At 37.6% G+C, this 22,894-nt stretch overlaps 1 protein-coding gene across 10 annotated transcripts in view; it reads left to right on the top strand.

Moving 5' to 3' along the window:
• Positions 1-22,894, top strand: part of LOC138763443 (xenotropic and polytropic retrovirus receptor 1 homolog) — a 379,170-nt gene that overhangs the window by 270,948 nt on the left and 85,328 nt on the right. For all 10 annotated transcript variants that reach the window (XM_069937590.1, XM_069937587.1, XM_069937588.1 and 7 more), the window contains 3 exons: positions 6,491-6,572; positions 14,047-14,228; positions 14,784-14,963. In XM_069937590.1, the coding sequence (XP_069793691.1) occupies positions 6,491-6,572; positions 14,047-14,228; positions 14,784-14,963 (444 nt within the window). The remainder of the gene's footprint in view (positions 1-6,490; positions 6,573-14,046; positions 14,229-14,783; positions 14,964-22,894) is intronic.

The following is a 22,894-nucleotide window of genomic DNA, read 5'->3' as shown; positions in this document are numbered from 1 at the left end:
TGTATCGAGTCACTTAGCTAATTTTGTGAACCTGTTTATTTCCAAGATTAATGCGATGGTGGAAGTCATTAATGGAGCTTTTATTATGAAACCATTGAAAGATTTGAAATGTGTGATCAAGGTTTAGTCGATGCACAGGATCAACTGCAAGATGAAAATAGAATAATTGAAACATTGCAGATCCAAAATAAAAATTTAGCAAAAAAGGTTGATTATTTGGAGAATCAATCTAGACGGAACAACGTGAAAATTGTTGGTTTGCCAGAAGGCATAGAAGGACCAGATCCAAGAAAATTTTTTACTGAATGGATTCCATGAGTGTTAGGACAGGATAAATTCCCTGAAGGTTTAATACTGGAACGTGCTTATAGAGTTTTAAGAAGAAAATCTTTTTCAGGACAGAATCCAAGATCTGTTTTGATCCGTTGTTTAAACTATTGTGACAGAGAGACAATTTTACGTATGGCTATTAGAAATGCCCAGCAAAATAGATCTCCTTTGATGGTTCAGAATAATCCTGTTTTCTTCTATCAAGATTTGAGTCAAGAAATTATGTTTCAACGACGCGAATTTAATTCTGTGAAAAAACAGTTGTGGGAAAAAAAGACATAAGGGAACATTCAGGTATTCTGCAGTACTGAAGATTTTTTAGGATGGAAATTAGCCAAAGTTCTTTGACAATCCTAAAGAGGCTATGGACTTTGCTCAGTCTTTACCAATCATGCAGTTTTAGGAACGATGTAGTCCTTCAAGGTCTCTAAAGAGAGTAGAGATGTAAGGTGGGATCCAGTTTTTTAAAAGAAATGGAAGCAGGTGACCGAAGTGGTAACGTTGATTTAAAAAAAATTAATCTTTTATCTTTTTTTTGAGAAGAGTTTAAATAGTTTAAATAATGATGATAGTTTAATGAAATGGGAGTTGGGAGAGGGAACTGGGTGTGCACTAGTTTCCAGAAGTTATCAGCTACCTGTGAGTTATCTCACACCCAATATTTTGGGGGAGTTACCGCTTTGGGCGGTTTAAACAGGAGGAGGTAGTTGTGACCTCCGACCTTTTTTTTTTCTTTTTAATTTTTGGGTTAAGAAGTGAAGGTTTTTTTATTATTTTTTTTAATAAATAATTTTTTTTAACTCTTTGTTTTCTGATTGTAATTGAGAGGGAATTAGGAGGGTTTTTTTTCTCTCCTATTTTTCTCTTTTTTTGGGGGGGGGTTTTTCTCTTTTTTCTTTCTTTTTTAAGAGGATGATGTCACAGAAGATAATAAGTCAAAAATTGAGGATATTGAATTAGATGAAGAGGAAGATGAGGGGAAAGGTGATAAGAAGAAAAAGAAGAAAATTAAGTACAAATACATTGAGGGAGAAGAGTTTAATAAAATTAAGTTAATTTCGATAGAGTATTTTGAAGATGTTATAAATGAAGAATATGGAGAATTTTATAAGAGTTTGAACTTTTTTCTTTTTTTTTTCTTTTTTTATATAAGGGGAGGGGAAGGGAATAAAAAGTTTATCTGATTGTTTTTCTAAGGGATGTTTTTGTTCTCTCGATGAATTATAAAGGAAACTTGGTATTAATGGAAATTCTGTATTTATGTATTATTAATTATGATTTTTTTGAATAACAGATATGTGGTTGATATATGATTTTAATATTTGAACTTAGTTTTAAAGTGGATTTCATTTGTTAAATACATGTATTATGTTTGATTTAAATATATGTTTAAGGGTATTATTTTAGTATTGATATTTTTTTGTTGTTAGTAATTTTTGTTGTTGTTAAGTTTTATCCTTTTTTTGTAAGTGGGTTTTTTTCTATTTTATTTACAATATTGTTAATTAATTCTTCACTCTTTATTTTGGGGGGAGGGTTGGACTAATTTTAAATTAGATGATTAATGTTGTGTTATAATTATTGGGGGGTTAATTTGTGTAGTTTAATGATGTAGTATTCTAATTTTTATTATCTTATTTTTTATTATTTCTTTAAATGTAATTTTTATTTTATTCATGTCATAAAATTTTAAATAAAGTTTTAAAAAAAGGTTTAGTCGATGCACAGGATCAACTGCAAGATGAAAATAGAATAATTGAAACATTGCAGATCCAAAATAAAATTTAGCAAAAAAGGTTGATTATTTGGAGAATCAATCTAGACGGAACAACATGAAAATTGTTGGTTTGCCAGAAGGCATAGAAGGACCAGATCCAAGAAAATTTTTTACTGAATGGATTCCACGAGTGTTAGGACAGGATAAATTCCCTGAAGGTTTAATACTGGAACGTGCTTATAGAGTTTTAAGAAGAAAATCTTTTTCAGGACAGAATCCAAGATCTGTTTTGATCCGTTGTTTAAACTATTGTGACAGAGAGACAATTTTACGTATGGCTATTAGAAATGCCCAGCAAAATAGATCTCCTTTGATGGTTCAGAATAATCCTGTTTTCTTCTATCAAGATTTGAGTCAAGAAATTATGTTTCAACGACGCGAATTTAATTCTGTGAAAAAACAGTTGTGGGAAAAAAAGACATAAGGGAACATTCAGGTATTCTGCAGTACTGAAGATTTTTTAGGATGGAAATTAGCCAAAGTTCTTTGACAATCCTAAAGAGGCTATGGACTTTGCTCAGTCTTTACCAATCATGCAGTTTTAGGAACGATGTAGTCCTTCAAGGTCTCTAAAGAGAGTAGAGATGTAAGGTGGGATCCAGTTTTTTAAAAGAAATGGAAGCAATGGTGACCGAAGTGGTAACGTTGATTTAAAAAAAATTAATCTTTTATCTTTTTTTTGAGAAGAGTTTAAATAGTTTAAATAATGATGATAGTTTAATGAAATGGGAGTTGGGAGAGGGAACTGGGTGTGCACTAGTTTCCAGAAGTTATCAGCTACCTGTGAGTTATCTCACACCCAATATTTTGGGGGAGTTACCGCTTTGGGCGGTTTAAACAGGAGGAGGTAGTTGTGACCTCCGACCTTTTTTTTTTCTTTTTAATTTTTGGGTTAAGAAGTGAAGGTTTTTTTATTATTTTTTTTAATAAATAATTTTTTTTAACTCTTTGTTTTCTGATTGTAATTGAGAGGGAATTAGGAGGGTTTTTTTTCTCTCCTATTTTTCTCTTTTTTTGGGGGGGGGGGTTTTCTCTTTTTTCTTTCTTTTTCAAGAGGATGATGTCACAGAAGATAATAAGTCAAAAATTGAGGATATTGAATTAGATGAAGAGGAAGATGAGGGGAAAGGTGATAAGAAGAAAAAGAAGAAAATTAAGTACAAATACATTGAGGGAGAAGAGTTTAATAAAATTAAGTTAATTTCGATAGAGTATTTTGAAGATGTTATAAATGAAGAATATGGAGAATTTTATAAGAGTTTGAACTTTTTTCTTTTTTTTTCTTTTTTTATATAAGGGGAGGGGAAGGGAATAAAAAGTTTATCTGATTGTTTTTCTAAGGGATGTTTTTGTTCTCTCGATGAATTATAAAGGAAACTTGGTATTAATGGAAATTCTGTATTTATGTATTATTAATTATGATTTTTTTTGAATAACAGATATGTGGTTGATATATGATTTTAATATTTGAACTTAGTTTTAAAGTGGATTTCATTTGTTAAATACATGTATTATGTTTGATTTAAATATATGTTTAAGGGTATTATTTTAGTATTGATATTTTTTTGTTGTTAGTAATTTTTTTTGTTAAGTTTTATCCTTTTTGTAAGTGGGGTTTTTTCTATTTTATTTACAACATTGTTAATTAATTCTTCACTCTTTATTTTGGGGGGGAGGGTTGGACTAATTTTAAATTAGATGATTAATGTTGTGTTATAATTATTGGGGGGTTAATTTGTGTAGTTTAATGATGTAGTATTCTAATTTTTATTATCTTATTTTTTATTATTTCTTTAAATGTAATTTTTATTTTATTCATGTCATAAAATTTTAAATAAAGTTTTAAAAAAAGGTTTAGTCGATCCACAGGATCAACTGCAAGATGAAAATAGAATAATTGAAACATTGCAGATCCAAAATAAAATTTAGCAAAAAAGGTTGATTATTTGGAGAATCAATCTAGACGGAACAACATGAAAATTGTTGGTTTGCCAGAAGGCATAGAAGGACCAGATCCAAGAAAATTTTTTACTGAATGGATTCCACGAGTGTTAGGACAGGATAAATTCCCTGAAGGTTTAATACTGGAATGTGCTCATAGAGTTTTAAGAAGAAAATCTTTTTCAGGACAGAATCCAAGACCTGTTTTGATCCGTTGTTTAAACTATTGTGACAGAGAGACAATTTTACGTACGGCTATTAGAAATGCCCAGCAAAATTGATCTCCTTTGATGGTTCAGAATAATCCTGTTTTCTTCTATCAAGATTTGAGTCAAGAAATTATGTTTCAACGACGCGAATTTAATTCTGTGAAAGAACGGTTGTGGAAAAAAAGACATAAGGCAACATTCAGGTATCCTGCGGTACTGAAGATTTTTCAGGATGGAAATCAGCCAAAGTTCTTTGACAATCCTAAAGAGGCTATGGACTTTGCTCAGTCTTTACCAATCATGCAGTTTTAGGAACGATGTAGTCCTTCAAGGTCTCTAAAGAGAGTAGAGATGTAAGGTGGCATCCAGATTTTTAAAAGAAATGGAAGCAATGGTGACCAAAGTGGTAACGTTGATTTAAAAAAATAAATCTTTTTTTTTTGAGAAGAGTTTAAATAGTTTAAATAATGATGATAGTTTAATAAAATGGGAGTTGGGAGAGGGAACTGGGTGGGCACTAGTTTCCAGAAGTTATCAGCTACCTGTGAGTTATCTCACACCCAATATTTTGGGGGAGTTACCGCTTTGGGCGGTTTAAACAGGAGGAGGTAGTCGTGACCTCCGACCTTTTTTTTTCTTTTTAATTTTCAGGTTAAGAAGTGAAGGTTTTTTTTAATTTTTTTTTAATAAATAATTTTTTTTAACTCTTTTTGTTTTCTGATTGTAATTGAGAGGGAATTAGGAGGGGTTTTTTTCTCTCCTTTTTTTCTCTCTTTTTTGGGGGGGTGTTTCTTTTTTCTTTCTTTTTTAAGAGGATGATGTCACAGAAGATAATAAGTCAAAAATTGAGGATGTTGAATTAGATGAAGAGGAAGATGAGGGGAAAGGTGATAAGAAGAAAAATAAGAAAACTCCCATTGAGGGAGAAGAGTTTAATAAAATTAAGTTATTTTCTATAGAAAATTTTGAAGATGTTATAAATGAAGAATATGGAGAATTTTATAAGAGTTTGAACTTTTTCTTTTTTTTTTCTTTTTTTATATAAGGGGAGGGGAAGGGAATAAAAAGTTTATCTGATTGTTTTTCTAAGGGATGTTTTTGTTCTCTCGATGAATTATAAAGGAAACTTGGTATTAATGGAAATTCTGTATTTATGTATTATTAATTATGATTTTTTTTGAATAACAGATATGTGGTTGATATATGATTTTAATATTTGAACTTTTAAAGTGGATTTCATTTGTTAAATACATGTATTATGTTTGATTTAAATATATGTTTAAGGGTATTATTTTAGTATTGATATTTTTTTGTTGTTAGTAATTTTTTTTGTTAAGTTTTATCCTTTTTGTAAGTGGGGTTTTTTCTATTTTATTTACAACATTGTTAATTAATTCTTCACTCTTTATTTTGGGGCGAGGGTTGGACTAATTTTAAATAAGACGATTAATGTTGTGTTATAATTATTGGCGGGGTTAATTTGTGTAGTTTAATGATGTAGTATTCTAATTTTTATTATCTTATTTTTTATTATTTCTTTAAATGTAATTTTTATTTTATTCATGTCATAAAATTTTAAATAAAGTTTTTTTTAAAAAAAAAAGAGATTTAAAATGGAATGCAGCAAAATGTTCAGGTTCATTTGCACTTCTATCAATCTTGTGTACTGCATTTGGTGTTCGGAATGTGGTGTCCTCTACATTTAATAAACTAAATGCAGCTTGGCTGACCACTTTGAAACATTTGGACTTAGTTCGCAGGGTTGACCATGAGTTTCCTGCTACTTCAGTTCTCTATCCCACTCCAGCAGTCAAACGTGGTCTGTTTGACTGTGCTGCATGGGAGATGAAATGCTGGTTGAAGATCTGTACATGTTCATGGTAATGTCTTTGAAAGTATTTTGTGTTATTTGCTGAAGAGACTGTGGAGTTGTGCTGGGTTTCCACTACTAATGTAATCCCATCTCAGTACAATATTTAAAAGCATAGTTTAAAGAAGACATTAGAAGTATCTCATTGATGTCAAAAGTATAGTAAGAGGTCAGTGCTTCCTGTTATGTAAATTCTTGATACATCACATCGATATAGCATGTGCCTTGTGCTTCCTAAAAGGAGCAAGACTACTGTTTGGAACATCTGGAATTACCTCTCAATTAATAAAATATAATACAGTATTATTCTGAATGTTTTTCCCTATCTTGTCAGAGCCTTATTGTTTCTCTCTTTGTTTACAGCCAGCCCCTGCATGGACCATATTCAGGGTGGGAATGTACTTTGGAATATTTGTTGTACTACTTGCGGCTCTGGTGCTCATAGGTAAATATCAGCTGCATTTCTGCACAATATTTCTGATTGTAAGACCAAAGGATTTTCAAGAAAAGGATCTCAATTTAGTAATTTTAAACTGTAGATCATAATCCTAATTTTATTTATATATTGGCATGATAGCTTCTGTTGAGGAAATTGCTTTCTAAAAATATTACTAACAAGAACAAAAATAGAGTAGTTAGCAAACTGGGAAGGTTCCATTCACTTTGTTGTAATTAGAACCTCACAAAAAAATCAGCAGTGGTGATGCAGTGAGTCAGTACTGTGTTTATGATGTAGCCATTTCTCTCTACTCTTTTACAAAAATCGTTCTGTGCTTCAGGTGACAATCCACAATATTGCCTCACAGACTAGATGAGAGAGTTAAATAACAATGGTTCAGAATTTGCATGGACACCCTGGAGAATGTTATAGAACAGAGAGACTTAGAGGTATAGGTACATAGTGAAAGTTGTGACACAGACAGGGTGGTAAAGAAGACATTTGGCATTAAGTTCAGGAATTGGGACATCATGTTACAAGTCGTTGTTGAGACCTCACTTGAGGTATTGTGTACACTTGTTGCACAACTGGAGGAAGTACAGTACAACTCCAATTATCTGAAATGGTCGGGACCAGACCTATTTCAGATGATTGAAGATTTTACAAAAATTGAAATTTTTTAAAAACAGCTCAGTAGCAACAGAAAATCACTTGTATCAATGTTTAAACAACAAAAGAATGCTTTTTAAGCATTAAAACAATGTTTAATTTTAACCAAAAAAAATGCTGGCCACCACCAATCTCAAACACATTCCCACCATTGCCACCAATTTTTGGGGAGGCTTCCCGGGCTGGTGGAACACTCACTAGTGAGTCGGCGGGCTCCTGACTGCCCATGGGCTTGTTCCAGTGGGGGCTGTTTCAGCTTTGTCACCTGGTTCTCGATGTTGGAGACCGACACAGATCCAGTCTTCGACTGCGCACACTCTCCCTCCCAATCGCCACTGCCAATCACCAACACCTCTCCACCAAGGTTCCACTCCTGCCTGGGAGCCCAAGGTCCCGCTCCTGCTCAGGAGGCCACTCTCTTTGATGATGCCAGGACAAGGGATTCTTCCAACCGCTTGCAGCTGGGAGACAGTGTTACACAGTTTGAGAAGGAGAGTTGGAGAGAAAAGTCAATAGGGGTAGATAAAGAAGAAATGGAAAGAGAGAGGGGAGGGAGTTACCTGAAACGAGGACAATCGTTGTTCTAATTTCACATCGGGTGAATTTTTTTTCAACCCGTGAGGTCAGTTCGGCTCTGAAAAATTTAGGATAACTGAGGATTTCTGATTGTTTCAGATATCCTCAGTTACCCAAAATTTTTCAGAGGCGAACAAATATCACTTCTGAGTCCAAAAAACTTCTGGATACATGAGGATTTTGGATAATCTGATTTCAGATAATCAGAGTTTTACTGTATATCATTAAGCTGGAAAGGGTGCAGAAAAAATTCACAAGACTGATACCAGGACTGGTGGGTGTAAGTTGCAAAGAGAGGCTATTTTCCATGGAGCATAGGCAGTTGAGGGGGATAGATATGTGAACGGTCACAATCTATTTTTCTCAGAGTTGGAGAATTCAAAACTAGAGGGCTTAAGTTTATGTGAGGCTCAGACCTTGGTGACGGGCTTGGGCTCGGGTCAGGTTTTATCCCTTTGCATCCAATAGATGCTGAGGATCTCCAGCACTTTTTTATATTATACTACAATCATATTGTTTGCAGACTTTCCTGTTTAACCCCAGGTTCATATGAGGGGTAAGATTTTAAAATGGACCAGAGGGCATCTTGTTCTTACAGAGGATGGTGGGTATTTGGAACAAGCTGCCAGGTACAATTATGGCATTTAAGAGGCTTTTAAACAGGCACATGGATAGATTTAGATTTATTGTCAGAGTACAAGCATAACATCACATACAACCCTGATATTCCTTTTTCCTGTAAACACGGCAGAATTATCACTGGTGGTGCAAAAAATAAACATGTAAACAGATAACGAATGTTTTTTTTAAAAAATGAATACAGAGAGAACAAAAAGAAAATCAATAAAGTACACAAGTAAGAGACCTTAAATGAGTCTCTGATTGACTTTGTTGTTGAGGAGTCTGATGGTGGAGGGGTAGCAGCTGTTCCTGAACCTGGTGGTGAGAGTCCTGTGACAGCAGCAAGAACAGAGCGTGTGCTGAGTGCTGTGGGTCTTTGCTGATTGCTGCTGTCCTCCGACAGCAGCGTTCCCTGTAGATGTACTCAATAGTGGGGAGGGTTTTGCCTGTGATGTCCTGAGCTGTATCCACTACCTTTTGGAGGGCTTTATGTTCAGGGGTATTGGTGTCCACCTACCAGCATAGTTTCCACCACACCTCTGTTGAAATTTGCCAAGGTTTCTGGTGTCATACCAAACCTCCGCAAACTCCTGAGGAAGTAGAGGCGTTGACATGCTTTCTTCACAATGCCATAGGTTCATGCCATAGAAAGGGATTCAAGGGAAACACATATATAGACATAGCACACATATTTACAAGCGATTTGTATGAGGTACTTATATAAAAATAAATAAATATTATTACATAACAATAATTTCTCAGAGGATTGTAACAAGTTTGTATGAACAGTCTATCAGTCATTCAGCAGTCTCACTGCCAGTGGGAAAAAGTTGTTTTTCAGCCTGGTGGTTCTGGCCCTGATACTTCTGTATCTCTTTCCCCTATCCCAATGGGTACATCTGGAAGATGCTATGAGCAGGGAAGTAGGGGTGCTTAACAATTTTGAGAGCCCTCTTCAGACAGCGATCCTGGTAGATCACATCAAGGTTGGGGGTGGGGGGGGTGGGGGTTGACTCCAGTGATCATCTCTGCTGCTCTTATGGTCCTGTGGATTGACCTCCAAACCAATGCTCTGCATCATCCATACCATGCTGTTATACAGTATTCAATAGAACTCCTGTAGAAAGTTGACAGGATGGTGGCTGATAGCCTTTCCCACCCCAGTATTCTCAGGAAGTGCAGTCACTTTTGCACCTTCCTGACAATTGAGGAGATGCTGTGTTTCCAGGATAGGTCAATAATGAAGTGGACTCCAATGAACTTGGTGCTCTCTACACTACAGAGTTATTAATGTTTAGTGGAGGATGGTCATCCCTTGTCCTCTTGAAATCCATAATCATCATCTTTGTCTTATCCAAATTTGAGGCCTCAGGTTGTTATTCTCACTCCATAAGCACAAGATTTCCCACCTCTTCTCTGTAGTGCGGCACATTGTTATTGCGTATGTGACCACTACTTTCTTGTCATTTGCAAAGTTGATGACTGTTGGAGCTGGATCTGGCATTGCAGTTGTTGGTGAATAGTGTGAACAGGGATGGGCTGAGCACACAGCCTTGAGGTGCGCCAGTGCTCAGTGTGACAGTACTCGACATTCTGCTACCAACCCGGACAGACTGTGGTCTATTTGTTAGGAAGTAATTACATTACATCCTAATGTCGACAGATTTAAAGATTCTAGATGAGATATGCTCACTCTTATTAAGATACTCATCTTGATACTCCCTAACTGTACCTCATGGTGGCACCTAATAGTTTATTAAAGAGTTTTTCCTTAGACTTTGCAGGACATTATTCAAAGTGTTGGGGATTTTGTCCATTTGGAACCATTTTATCAATTCTAAACTTGTTTTTTTACCAGTTTTATTCAGATTGCTTGTCTAACCAAAGCAGGTTAATGTTAAATGATATGGAGTTATTTACCCATATATTTGCAGGATTATATACCTTTGCTTGGGAACCAGAGCAGATAGTGGAGTGGTTGTGGTAAAAGTTATTGTTAATCATACAGACAAAGACAGAAATAGAAAAGTTGGAGCATGGTGAGAATCTTGTTCTGAGTTGCAAGTATTTTAGGAAAGGCAAATGAGCTAAGAGCATGGATCAGCACTTGGAATTATGAAATTGTAGCAGTGAAACATGGTTGTGAGAAGGGCAGGACTATTAGCTCAAATGTTCTGATGTACTGCTGTTTTAGGCATGATAAAGAGGGAGGGATGAAAGGGGAGTGGGGGGGGGGGACATTGCTGTTCATGGAAAATATCATGGCAGTACTCTGACAGGACAGACTGGAGAACTCACCTACTAGGCTATATGGCTGGGACTACAGAATGAGAGAGAGGGATGACCACATTAATGGGATTGTATGATGAACCACCCAATAGTCAGTGAAAATTGGAGGAGTAAATTTGTCGAGAGATAGCAGAGAGTTGCAACAAATATAAGGTTGTGATCATAGGTGATTTTAACTTTCACATATTGACTAGGTCTCCCTGGCTGTTTAAGGATTGGATGGGTGAGAGTTTGTCAAATATGTTCAGGAAAGTTTCCTAAATTAACATACAGTAAAACCATTGTTATCCAGAATTCAAGCAACTGGCAAAAAAAATGCACAGAAAATAAATAAATAAATAAATAGACAGACAGATAAATAGATAGATAATATGGGTTTAAAAAAGGGGTGCCTTGCTGTTAGTTCGTCAATCACGCAAAACGCAATCTCAAGCAACTGGAAAAATCGCTTATCTGACATCTATCATTCCCCATAGGTGCTGGATACCAGGGGGTTTACTGTATAGAGGTCCCAACTAGAGATTATAATACTGGACAGGGCAGGTGATGGAAATGATGGTAAGGGAACATGTTAGGTCATAATCCCAGGGTTTCAAGATAATTATAGTATAGGATAAGTCTGGTCCTCGGGCTGAGATTCTAAATTGGCGAAAGGCTGATTTTGATGGTATCAGAAAAGATCTGGCAAATATGGATAGGGACAGGTTGTTTTCTGGTGCAGGTGTGCTTGGTAAATTGGAGGCTTTGAAAGGTGAAATTTTATGAGTATGGAGTGGGCGATTCTTTGGTTGGCGCATGTGAGGTGGGTTCGCAACTTGGCATTTGGTTCGCGCATGTGTGGCTGATCCTCATGTGCCAACTGACGGCCAAGAAGCGAACCCATTGTGCAAGTGCCAACCGAGCATTCGTGCATGCGCACAGAAATCATGATGGCTGCCCCCAGCCAATGGACCCAGAGACGCTGAGTCACAAAGTCAATCTGCACATTTTGGGTCTTACATGCCCTGGGTCTCTGTTCTCGTTTGTCAAAAAAAAAGAGTATGGAGTTTGTATTTTCTTGTCAGAATTAAAGGTAGGTACTAACAGGTTTTTGAGGGATATTGAGGCCCTGATTAAGAAGAATAAGGAGGTACAAAGCAGCTATAGGCAACAAATGAGGAACTTGAAGGATATTAAAAAAATGCCAACAGGATCACAAAGAGTGCTTTTGCCATAGTGTCCTTTATAAATCAAAGAATTGGGTGTTCAAGTTGGGATGCAATGGTGAAGTTGTATAAGACATTGGTGAGGGCAAACTTGGAGTATGTTGTGCCATTTTGGTCAGCTACCTACAGGAAAGATATTAATGTCAAAAGAATGCAGCAAAAAATTTACAAGAGAAGCTGAGTTCTAGGAAAATATTGAATAGGTTAGGATTTTATTCCCTGGAAATTGGAATAATGAGGGAAGATTTGATAGAAGTGTACAAAATTATGAGGTGTTTAGATAAGTTCATTGCAAACAGGCTTTTTCCACTGAGGTTTGGCGAGACAAGAACTTGAGGACAGAATTATGGGTGAAAGGTGAAATATTTAAATATGAAAGGGAACATGGAAAACTGATACGGTGAGTTTAAAAGGACCATAGAAAATAGGGCTCTGGTGAGTTTAAAGGGAGCAATCGGGGCCCCAGTGGAAGAGGAGATTGTGATTTCATAATTCAGCAATTCCTGTCAGAAACATGTTGGTTCTCTGCATTGAGGGACTTGCACTGAAGCAGGTACAGAAATTGGCAAGTTTGCACAGACTCAACAACAAACAGTGACTGAGTAGGATGGTAGCAGAGATCATTGAAACAGAGAAAGAAATGTGGTTACATTTAAAGTGAATCACAGAGATTAACATCAATCACAGCCTGAGGAAAGAGTGGGAGAGCTGGATCATCGTTATAAGTAGATTTGATGGAAAAAGATGCATTGATTATTTGTTTTGGAATTCATAGCATCAGACCTCATCATTGGTCTTGCAGTTGGGCAAAGATGAAAAAGAGTTTTAAAAAAACAGAGGGCCTGAAGTATTTAAAAATAGACAAAATGATATGCTATAATGATCACTGGCCAAAATAAAGCTTCCAAAGTAATGGAAATACATCTTGTCAGTTAACATTGCATTTGGGGCCACCTTGCTGAGGAATAAAGTATTCCATAATTGAAGGGAAACAAGTTTAAGAGTCTGAGAAAATAATAAAAAGCAAAGTTTGAAAAAGTGCAATTCATTGGCATTTGAAAGCAGAGACTTAAGTGTTAGAAAAGGTGATCTTTATTACATTTTCTTGCATACAATGGGAGTAAACACAATCCCATAAAGACAGGATTATTCCCAAAGCAAAGGGTCCTGTGATATGTAATTTTTCATGACAAGCATTAATCTTCTTCAAGATGAACAGCTGGCAGCAATTAAAGGCCAATACTGAATGAGAACCAAGAGGACCATGCCAGTTGCTGATTTGGTGTATCCTGATTCTCTGTATCACCTTAATAGCTACCTTAAGCAAAGAGAGCTTATTGAAGCTGTTATATTTTAAGACGCAAAAATGCTGGAAAAACTCAAGGACACGCAGTGTTCTTTGTGGTAAAGAAACATAACCAAAGTTTTTGGGCCTGAGCCCTTCATCGAGGTATGAGCAAAAAGCAGACAGGCGCCTGAATAAAATGATGAGGAGAGGGGAGGGGGAGAAGCACAGACCCACAGACAAAACATCATTGGTGGATATGGATGGACAGGCAGAGAGAAAAAAGCTGAATAAAGGGAGGTGATAGTCCTCTGAATGGAGAGGGAAAGGGCAGGATTCTGGAGGGAAAAAAAGACAAGGATAGGGAAAGAGAGAGAGAGAGAAACAGGGGAAGGGACTAATGGATATTGGGGAAGTCCGTGTTAATGCCATCTGCAGTAAGTGTGCTCAGACAAAATATTAGATGTTATTTCTCCAATTTGCAGATTACCTCGGCTAGGCTGTGTACAAGGCCATGGACAGACATATCAGTGTGGGTGTGGGGTTGGGAAATTGAAATGGTTGATCACTTGGAAGATCTCACCGTTGCAGCAGACAGACATTTGCCGTCTTTCTTGTTAAACTGAGTCTGTTATAACTTTGTCATTGGAAATCCTAAATTTGCCTGTTCTGACATTTCCAAGTTCTATTTTACTTAACATATTCTAAATCACAGCTGTCAACTAGACATTTCAAATAAAAAATTGTAAATTGATCTTTGTACCTTAATATGAAGAATGCAGATGATGTTTTTTTTAGTTGTTCCACTTTCACAAGCATTTGCTTCATTTTCCAGCTAAATCAAAAGAAGGAAACATTTGGCCTTTGGTGCGTATTTACCGTGGTGGATTCCTTCTGATTGAGTTTCTCTTTCTTCTTGGCATCAACACCTACGGCTGGCGGCAAGCTGGAGTGAATCATGTGCTGATCTTTGAACTCAATCCCAGAAGCAATCTTTCTCATCAGCATCTCTTTGAGGTTAGATATTATAGATGTGATTGAAAAAATTGCAATGAGCATTATCTAGTATACTGGTATGGAACACTTTACAATAAATTATGAAGTTCATTGTTCTCAAAGATTAGTTCCATTGCTGAGCACTTCAAACCCATAATCAGAGAACTTTCAGCAACTTCATTTTTTATATGTAGGCTGGAGATTGTTATTTACACTTTTTATTAATTAATCCCTGACAGATGCTAAATGCTGCAAACTGTCTTGGAAAAGCAAAAGCTGGAAAATGCATAGACATTTCTAGTTCATGTTTGAACTCTTGTTTAATTATTATGAAATATGTATTATGATTGCTTTGATGAAGACTCCTCTATGCCCATGTATCTTAAGAAGACTATCTTACCCTTGACATACACAGCCCCAGTAACACCAGTCCGTCAACACCATGTTAGATTATATTGCCACGTTAATTGCAATATACTGAAGTACGCGTAGCAGACGAGAAACATTCCACTGATTTGTCAGTGCTACTCTATAAAGTTGATATTATACATATGTAACCTATCTGTCTTTTTTCAGATTGCTGGATTCCTTGGAGTTCTCTGGGGCTTAAGTTTATTCGTCAGTTTGTACGGGCCATACACTTTAATTCCAATGTCATTCAACCCTCTTGTACTTTATGGGTTCATGTTCCTGTTTCTGATCAATCCTACAAAAACTTGCTATTACAAGTCCAGGTTCTGGCTCTTAAAACTGTTGGTAAGTTTTCTTTTCAACTGTTATTTATTGTGGGAAAAATTGTTTCCATTAAATAATAACAAAAATTGAAAGTGCCAAAAATAAAATGATTTCATCCTAAACAAATGATTTCATCCTGTAGAGTAAAAAAACAAAATTATAGAGTAAAAATTGACAGATGATGGAAATTTGAAGTATAAATACAAATTGTTAGACATCCTCAGCAGTTAGATCAGCATCTGTGGAGAGAGGAACAAAGTCAAGGTTTTGAGTTGATGACCTATCATTCAAACTGAGAAAGCAAGTATGTATTTAAGTAGCAGAGAGAGGGAGTGGTGGATAGGTGGAAAGGGATGCCTCTGGTAGGGTGAAGCAAATGCATTGATGATATCTAGGAAAGCATGATGAATGTCTGTTAATCACAGCTGATCATTCTGAAGGGAGTGGAAAATTATGGAAATGAATGAATGCAGTAGTGCGAGATGCAGAAACTGACCCTGACAAATTAACAAGATCAATAAGTTGATAGCACAAGAAGCAAATTAGTTAAAATTTAAATTTTAAAATGTATTTACACCACTGTGGAAGACGCTTCTGACAAGTTAAACCCTTTCCTCCCAATTACACCCAAATTAGCCTGCAATCCTTACATTTTAGAGGATGGGAGGAAACCAGAGTAGCTGGGGAAAACCTATGCATAACATGGGGAGAACGTGCAATCCCCTTACAGACAATGTGGGATTTGAACCCAGGTCTCTAGTGCTGTAACAGAGTTGCGCTAACCACTACGCTGTGTCATTTGATTTAATAGATGTTACAGAAAAGCGGATGCAGGGTGGTCAGGGCTAGAAACTCAGTATTTCAGATCCTCTAGCATTCCAAACAAGCAAGCAAAAATGAGAAGGGGATGAGGTAGCATTTTTAATGAAGAAAGGAATGAGTGTGATGGTAAGGTGCAGTGGATTATGATGTGGAATTGGTTTGGAGAATAAAGATACAGCAGGAAGTAGTTTGTAGGCAACCAGGATGCTCCCTTTCAGTAGGACAAAGTACGATCAAGGGCATGTAAGAAACTGCAATTATCATTGGTGATTTTAATCAGTATTTTGATTAGATTAATCAATTGACAAGGGTGCAAAGGAAGCAGAGTTTGTGTGGTACTTTAGGGTTTGTTCCTCAAAGCAATATGTTAGAGAACCTATCTGTAAAGGACTGTCATAGTGTATAATGAGTTGGGATTCATAAGCCATCATTAGTTATCCTCTAGAGCAGCTGTTCTCAATTTTTTTTGCCAATGGCCCCTTGATGACTCTGCTCAAAGTCCCTGTGAAGCAGTACTTCTACAGATTACATTAAAAAACTTCATAATTTCAGACCATGGTCCCCCTTAAATGCGTTGTGGTCCCGAGGGAGCCATATGAACCCTGTTGGGAATGGCTGCTCTAGGGAGCAGTAATTGCCTTATGGTAGAATTCCAAGTACAATTTGAGGGTAAGAGCATTCACAAAGGTATGAAGAAGGTTTAGGTTGGACTAGGGGGAAAGGTTGAGGAGAAATTAGTAAATCAGTAGTTACTTCATAAAGATTAACAGAAAGTTAGCCTATTTAGACTCATTGAGAAAGATGAACCACCTTTATGGTTAACAAAGGAGATCAAGGGAAATATTTAGTCAATACCTTGGCGAAAGCTAGTGATAGACCAAAAGACTCTGAAGTTTCAGGAACCAGCAGTGAGAAACTAATAAGAAGGAAGAAATTTGATTATGAGAGAAAACTGGCAAGTAATGTCAAAACAAACAGTAAAAGTTTCAACAGATACATATAAAGGAAGAGGGTGGCTAAAGTAAGTGTGCGACCTCTACTAGAGGATACGACTAGTGAATTAATAACAGGAAAATAAGGAAATGACTTGTTAAACTAATAGTTTTTTTTCAGTCTTCATGATGGAGGACCCTACAAATATCCCAAAGGTAAGTTGGCTAGTTTAAAATAACAAAACTAATGAGATTAAAGACAGACAAGTTGCCAGGACCCAAAGACCTGAATCAAGAATTATAAAGTGGCCACAGAGTTTATTGTATTAACAAGAGCAAACTCCCTTCTTCAAGAAGGGAGGGAGACAAAAAAAAGAGAATGATAGGCTTATGCTGGCATGTATAATCAAATATGTTGGCATTATACTGGAATGTATAATCAAATAGGAAATAGCTAATGATTTAGAGAAGAATAATGTAATCAATCCATGTCAACTTGATTTTATGAAAGGCAAATTGTGCTCAACAATTTGCCAGAGTTCCTTTAGAATATAAAATGCAGAGTTGACAGCCTGCAATTGACATAAACCCCTTTCTTAAAGAGGGGATCAAAACCTGTAGATAGAGTGTACTTGATTTGCAGAAGCATTTAAAAAAACTATCACATAAAAGGCTGGTATACAAGATAAAAGTTAACTGTTTGAGGGAAGTGTGTTAATGTGGATTGAAAATTCCACATTATGACTGAAGAGAGAGAATGGGAATAAATGTCAGGCTGGAAGGATGCATTGAGTGGGGTTGCCCAAATATCAGTTTGTGGCCCTCAATTATTTTATTATCCACATTAAATGGTTTAAAGCAGAGAGACCAAGATATCCAAGTTTGCTGAAGACATGAAAGTAGGTAGGAAGGCTTGCTACAACAAGATTAGTAAGAGTCCACAATAGGATAGGGATAGATTGAGTGGGTTGAACATTTACCAAAAGAACTTAAATATAGTAAAGTGTAAAGTCATGCACGTTATTCAGAGCAATCAAAATGCAGACTGCTATCTAATTTGGGAGTTACTGCAAATAAGTAGAATACAGAAGATTTCAGGTGAGCATGGTAAGCATGAAAATGTAGCAGCATGTAGTTCAAAAGACAAATAGCACATTAGACATTAGGGGGTTGGAATTTAGAAATAGAAAAGCATTATAACAATGAGACGGCACATGCAATGCAATATACTGTTTTATCCCTTGCTGTAAGAAAGCAATATATGAGCATTGGATGCAGTTCAGAAGAGATTCACTCACCTAATTTCTGGGAAGAGCATATTTTTATCACGAATAACTACACAAATTAGGTCTATAGTCCTTGAAGTGTGGAAGAACAGGGGGCTATCTTATTCATAAGGTGGCATGACAGGGTAGATATTAAGATATCTTTGGGAATCCTTTGAATGAGGGAAGTAGTCACAAGAAAGTGGAGTAGTTATTTAAAAATGAGGTGTAAAGAAATTTGTTCTCACAGACAATGTGAATCTCTGAGATTTTCTACCCAGAGGATTGTTGAACTAGATCACCACAGGTAGTAAAATGGGAGATAAATTAGTTTTTCCAAGAATGAGAAATTAATAGACAATAGGTGCTGGAGTAAGTCATTTGGCGCATCGAGCCAACACCGCCATTCATTTAGATCATGGCTGACCTTCCACTATCAGTACCCTGTCCCCGCCTTCTCCCCATAACCCTTAATTCCCTTGTCCACAAGAACCTTATCTAGCTCCCTCTTGAACTTATCCAGAGAACCCACCTCTGCAACAAAACATTCCAGAGACCAACAAGTCTCTGGGTAAAAAAAAAAAATTCACATCTCTGTCCTAAAGGGTCTTCCATGTATTCTTAAACTATGGCCTCTAGTCCTAGTCTCCCCCAACATCAGGAAAATGTAATCAGTTTCCATCATGTCCAATCCCTTAATTATTATGCAATCCCATTTTGTCCAACCTTTCAGCATACATCAATCCTCCCATACCGGGAACTAACCTTGTGAATCTACACTGCACTAATGATCATGGGAAACTATCAAAGGAGTCGAGGCCTTGGCAGATCAGCCATGATCATTTTGAATGGAAGGGGATATTCTCCCATTAAAAACATTACAATTGAAATGTCCCCGGGACTGAAAGAGATATACCCAGGTTGCTCTGGAAAGGGAGGGAAGAGATTACGTGATGACCTTTGCATCCTCCTTGGCCAACAGGGGAGGTGGCGGACAATTGGAGAATGGAAAAGGTGATCCACTTGTTTACAAAAGGTAATAGTAAGAATCCAGGGAATTATAGAGTAGTGAGTCTTTCATCAGTGGTGGGCAAACTAAAGGGAGAGGATTCTTAATGGCAGGATTAAGGAGCATTTAGAGAAGTAAAGTCAGCATGGCTTTGTGAAAGAAAGGTCATGCCTCGTGCCTAATTGAGTTTTTTGAGGAAGTAACAAAATAATTTGATGAAGGTAGAGCGGTAGATGTGGTGATATGGATTTTAGTAAGGCATTTGACAAGGTCTCCCATGGGAGACTTGTTCAGAAAGACATGAGGCATGGGATCCATGGAACCTTGGCTGTGTGGATACAAAATTGGCTTGCCTGTGGAAAGCAGAGAGTAGTAGTGGATGAAAAGTATTCTGCCTGGCGATCAGTGACAAGTAGAGTTCTGCATGGATCTGTTCTGGTACGTCTGTTCTTTGTGATTTTTATAAATGACCTGGTCAAAGAATTAGTAAGTTTGCAGATGATACAAAGGTTGGAGGTGTTGTGGATAGTGTTGAAGGCTGTTGGAGGTTACAACAGGATATGGACAGGATGTAGAATTGGACGGAAAGTGGCAGATGGAGTTCAATCTGGATTAGTGTGAGGTGCTGCATTTTGATGGGTTAATGGTAGGATACTTAACAGTGTGGAAGAACAGTGGGACCTTGGTGTCCAAATCCATGGATTGCTGAAAGTCGCTGCACAGGTTGTTAGGACAGGTAAGATGGTTATCGTATGCTTGGGTTCATCAATCGGGGGATTAAGTTAAGGAGTCATGAGATAATATTGCAGCTCTACAATCTCTGGTAAAACCACACTTAGAATATTGTGGTCAGTTCTGGCCACCTCATTACAGAAAAGATGTAGAAGCTATGAGAGGGTGCAGAGGAGATTTATCAAGACGTTGCCTTGATTGGAAAATATGTCTTATGAAGCAGATAGCAGTAGATTGGGTAATCAAGTTTAAGTTCAAGACAAAAGGGTTGAAAAAGGAGAGAGTCAGCAGATAGCAGTTGAGTGAGTAATCGAATTCAAAAGTTGAAGACAGTTGTAGATGCGTGACAATCAGGAGAGGGAAAGGGAACAGGCAGGCAGTGCAGGGGACCCCTGTGGCTGTTCACTTCAATAACAAGAATACCATTTTGGATACTGTTGGAGGGGGAAATGACCTACCATGGACAAGCCATGGTGATCATATCTCTGACACGGAGTCTGTCCTGAAGGGAAAGGGGGAGAAGAGGTAAGCTATAGTGATAGGGGATTCCATAGTTAGGGGGACAGATAGGTTCTATGGAAGAGATCGACTATCCTGGATGGTATGTTGCCTCCCTTGTGCCAGGATCTGAGAGATCATAGATCACGTTTACAGCATTCTCAGGAAAGAGGGTGATCAGCTAGATGTCATGGTCAATATAGGGACCAATGACATGGGAAGGAGGTCCTGAAATGAGAGTTCAGAGAGTTAGGCTCTAGGTTGAAGGACAGGACCTCCAGGGTTGTGATTTCACAAGTGTTACCCATGCCACGTCCTAGTGAGGTTAGAAATAGCCCAATAATGCAACTTAACATGTGGATAAAGGCATGGTACAGGAGGGAGGACTTCAGGTTTCTGGATCATTGGGGTCTCTTCCAGGGAAGGTGAGACCTGTTCCGATGGGATGGTTTGTATCTGAACTGGAAGGAGGCTAATATCCTTGCGGGAAGGTTTGCTATTGCTGCTCCGGTGGGTTTAAACTAGATTTGCAGGGGGATGGGAACCAGAGTGTCAGAGGAGATAGAGGAGTGGAAAAGGGAAAAGATTATATGAAAATTGTTTGTATTGTAAGAAGTCAACGGGTTGTACATGGTGTAAATGTACAACTCTACAACCCATTGGACAATCCTTCAATGTTAGGATTATTGTTGGAAAGGAAGATGAGCTTAGAGCATGGATTAGCACATGGAATTATTACATTGTGGCCATTAGTGAAACTTGGTTGCAGGAGGGGCAGGACTCGATGCTCAATATTCTAAACTTAGATACGACAGAACGGGGGTGTTGAAAGGGCTAGAGTGGCATTGCTCATCGGGAAAATATCACAGCTGTGCTCAGGCAGGACATATCAGAGGGCTCATCTACTTAGACTATATGGGTGGAACTGAGGAATGGGAAAGGTGGGACCACACTGAAGGGGTTATATTATGGACCGTCCAATAGTCAACGAGAATTGGAGGAGAAAATCTGTAGAGAGATAGCAGACAGCTGCAGGAAACAAGGTGGGTGAAAGTGGTATTTTACGTTGTTCCGTTGTTTAAAAAAAGACTCCAAAAGTAACCGTGGAAATTTTAGGCCAGTAAGCCTGATGTCAGTAGTAGAAAAATTATTGGAAGGTGTTCTAAGAGATCGGACATACAATTATTTGGATAGCCTTTGACTGATTAGGGATAGTCATCATGGCTTTATGCATGGTACATCGTGTTTAACCAACTCTTTGTTTTTCGAAGAGGTACCAGGAAATTTGATGAAAGTGGATGTTGTTTGCATGGACTTTCGTAAGGCCTTTGACAAGGTTCCATATGCAAGGTTGGTCAGGAAGGTTCAGATGCTAGGTATTCATGGTGAAGCAGTGAAATGGATTCGACAATGGCTGGATGGGAGAAGCCAGAGAGTAGTGATGCATGATTGCTTCTCAGACTGAAGTCCTGTGCCTCAGGAATCGGTGCTGGGACCATTGTTGTTTGTCATCTATATCAATGACCTGGATGATAATGTGGTAAATTGCATCAACAAGTTTGCAGATGCCACTAAGATTGGAGGTGTTGTGGACAGCAAAGAAGGTTTTCAAAGTTTGCAGAGGGATCTGGACCAGCTGGTAAAATGGCCTGAAAAATGGCAGAAGGAATTTAATGCAGACAAGTGTGAGGTGTTGCATTTTGGAAGGTAAAACCATAAAAGGACCTACATGGTAAATGGTAGGGCACTGAGGAGTGCAGTAAAACTGAGGGATCTGGGAATACAGATACATAATTCCCTGAACATAGTGTCACAGGTGGGTAGTATTGTAACGAGAGCTTTTGGCATATTGACCTTCATAAATCAAAGTATTGAGTATAGGAGTTGGGATGCTATGGTAAAGTTGTATAAGACATTGGTGAGGCCATATTTGGAGTATTTTGTGCAGTTTTGGTCACCTAACTACAGGGAAGATATTAATAAGATAGAAAGAGTGCAAAGAAGATTTACTAGGATGTTGCCTGGACTTCAGGAACGGAGTTACAGGGAAAGGTTAAACAGGTTAGGACTTTATTCCCTGGAATATAGAAGAATGAGGGGAGATTTGATAAGGTACTTAAAATTATGAGGGATCTAGACAGAGTAAATGTAGATAGGCTTTTTTCCACTGAGGGTAGGTGAGATACAAAAGAGAGGACATAGGTTAAGAGTAAAGGGGAAAATGTTTAGGGGGTACTTGAGGGGCAACTTCTTCACACAGAGAATGGTGAGAGTGTGGAACGAGCTGCCAGTTAAAATGGTGAATATGGGCTAAATTTTAACATTTAAGAGAAATTTGGACAGGGACATGGATGGAAGAGGTATGGAGAGCTATGAACTGGGTACAGGTCAGTGGGACTAGGCAAAAAGAAATGGTCTCAGCACAGACTAGAAGTGCCAAAGGGGCCTGTTTCAGTGCTGTAATGTTCCATGGTTCTAAGCAAGATTAGCAGAGCTAGGGCTTTTCTCTTTGGAGTGAAGAAGGATGAGAGGTGAAGTAATGGAGCTTTACAAGATAATGAGAGGCATAGATAAGGTAGACAGTGAGCACCTTTTTCAAAGGGCAGGAGTAGCAAACACCAGAGAATATCTGTACAAAGTGAAGGGAGGAAAGTTAGGGAGACATCAGGGGTAAGGTTTTTACACAAAGTTGTG

The sequence above is a fragment of the Narcine bancroftii genome, chromosome 5, assembly GCF_036971445.1.
Source record: "Narcine bancroftii isolate sNarBan1 chromosome 5, sNarBan1.hap1, whole genome shotgun sequence".
Classification (NCBI taxonomy): Eukaryota; Metazoa; Chordata; class Chondrichthyes; order Torpediniformes; family Narcinidae; genus Narcine; species Narcine bancroftii.
The sequence above is the reverse complement of the archived record's forward strand: the minus strand, read 5'-3'. Positions and strand labels throughout refer to the sequence as shown.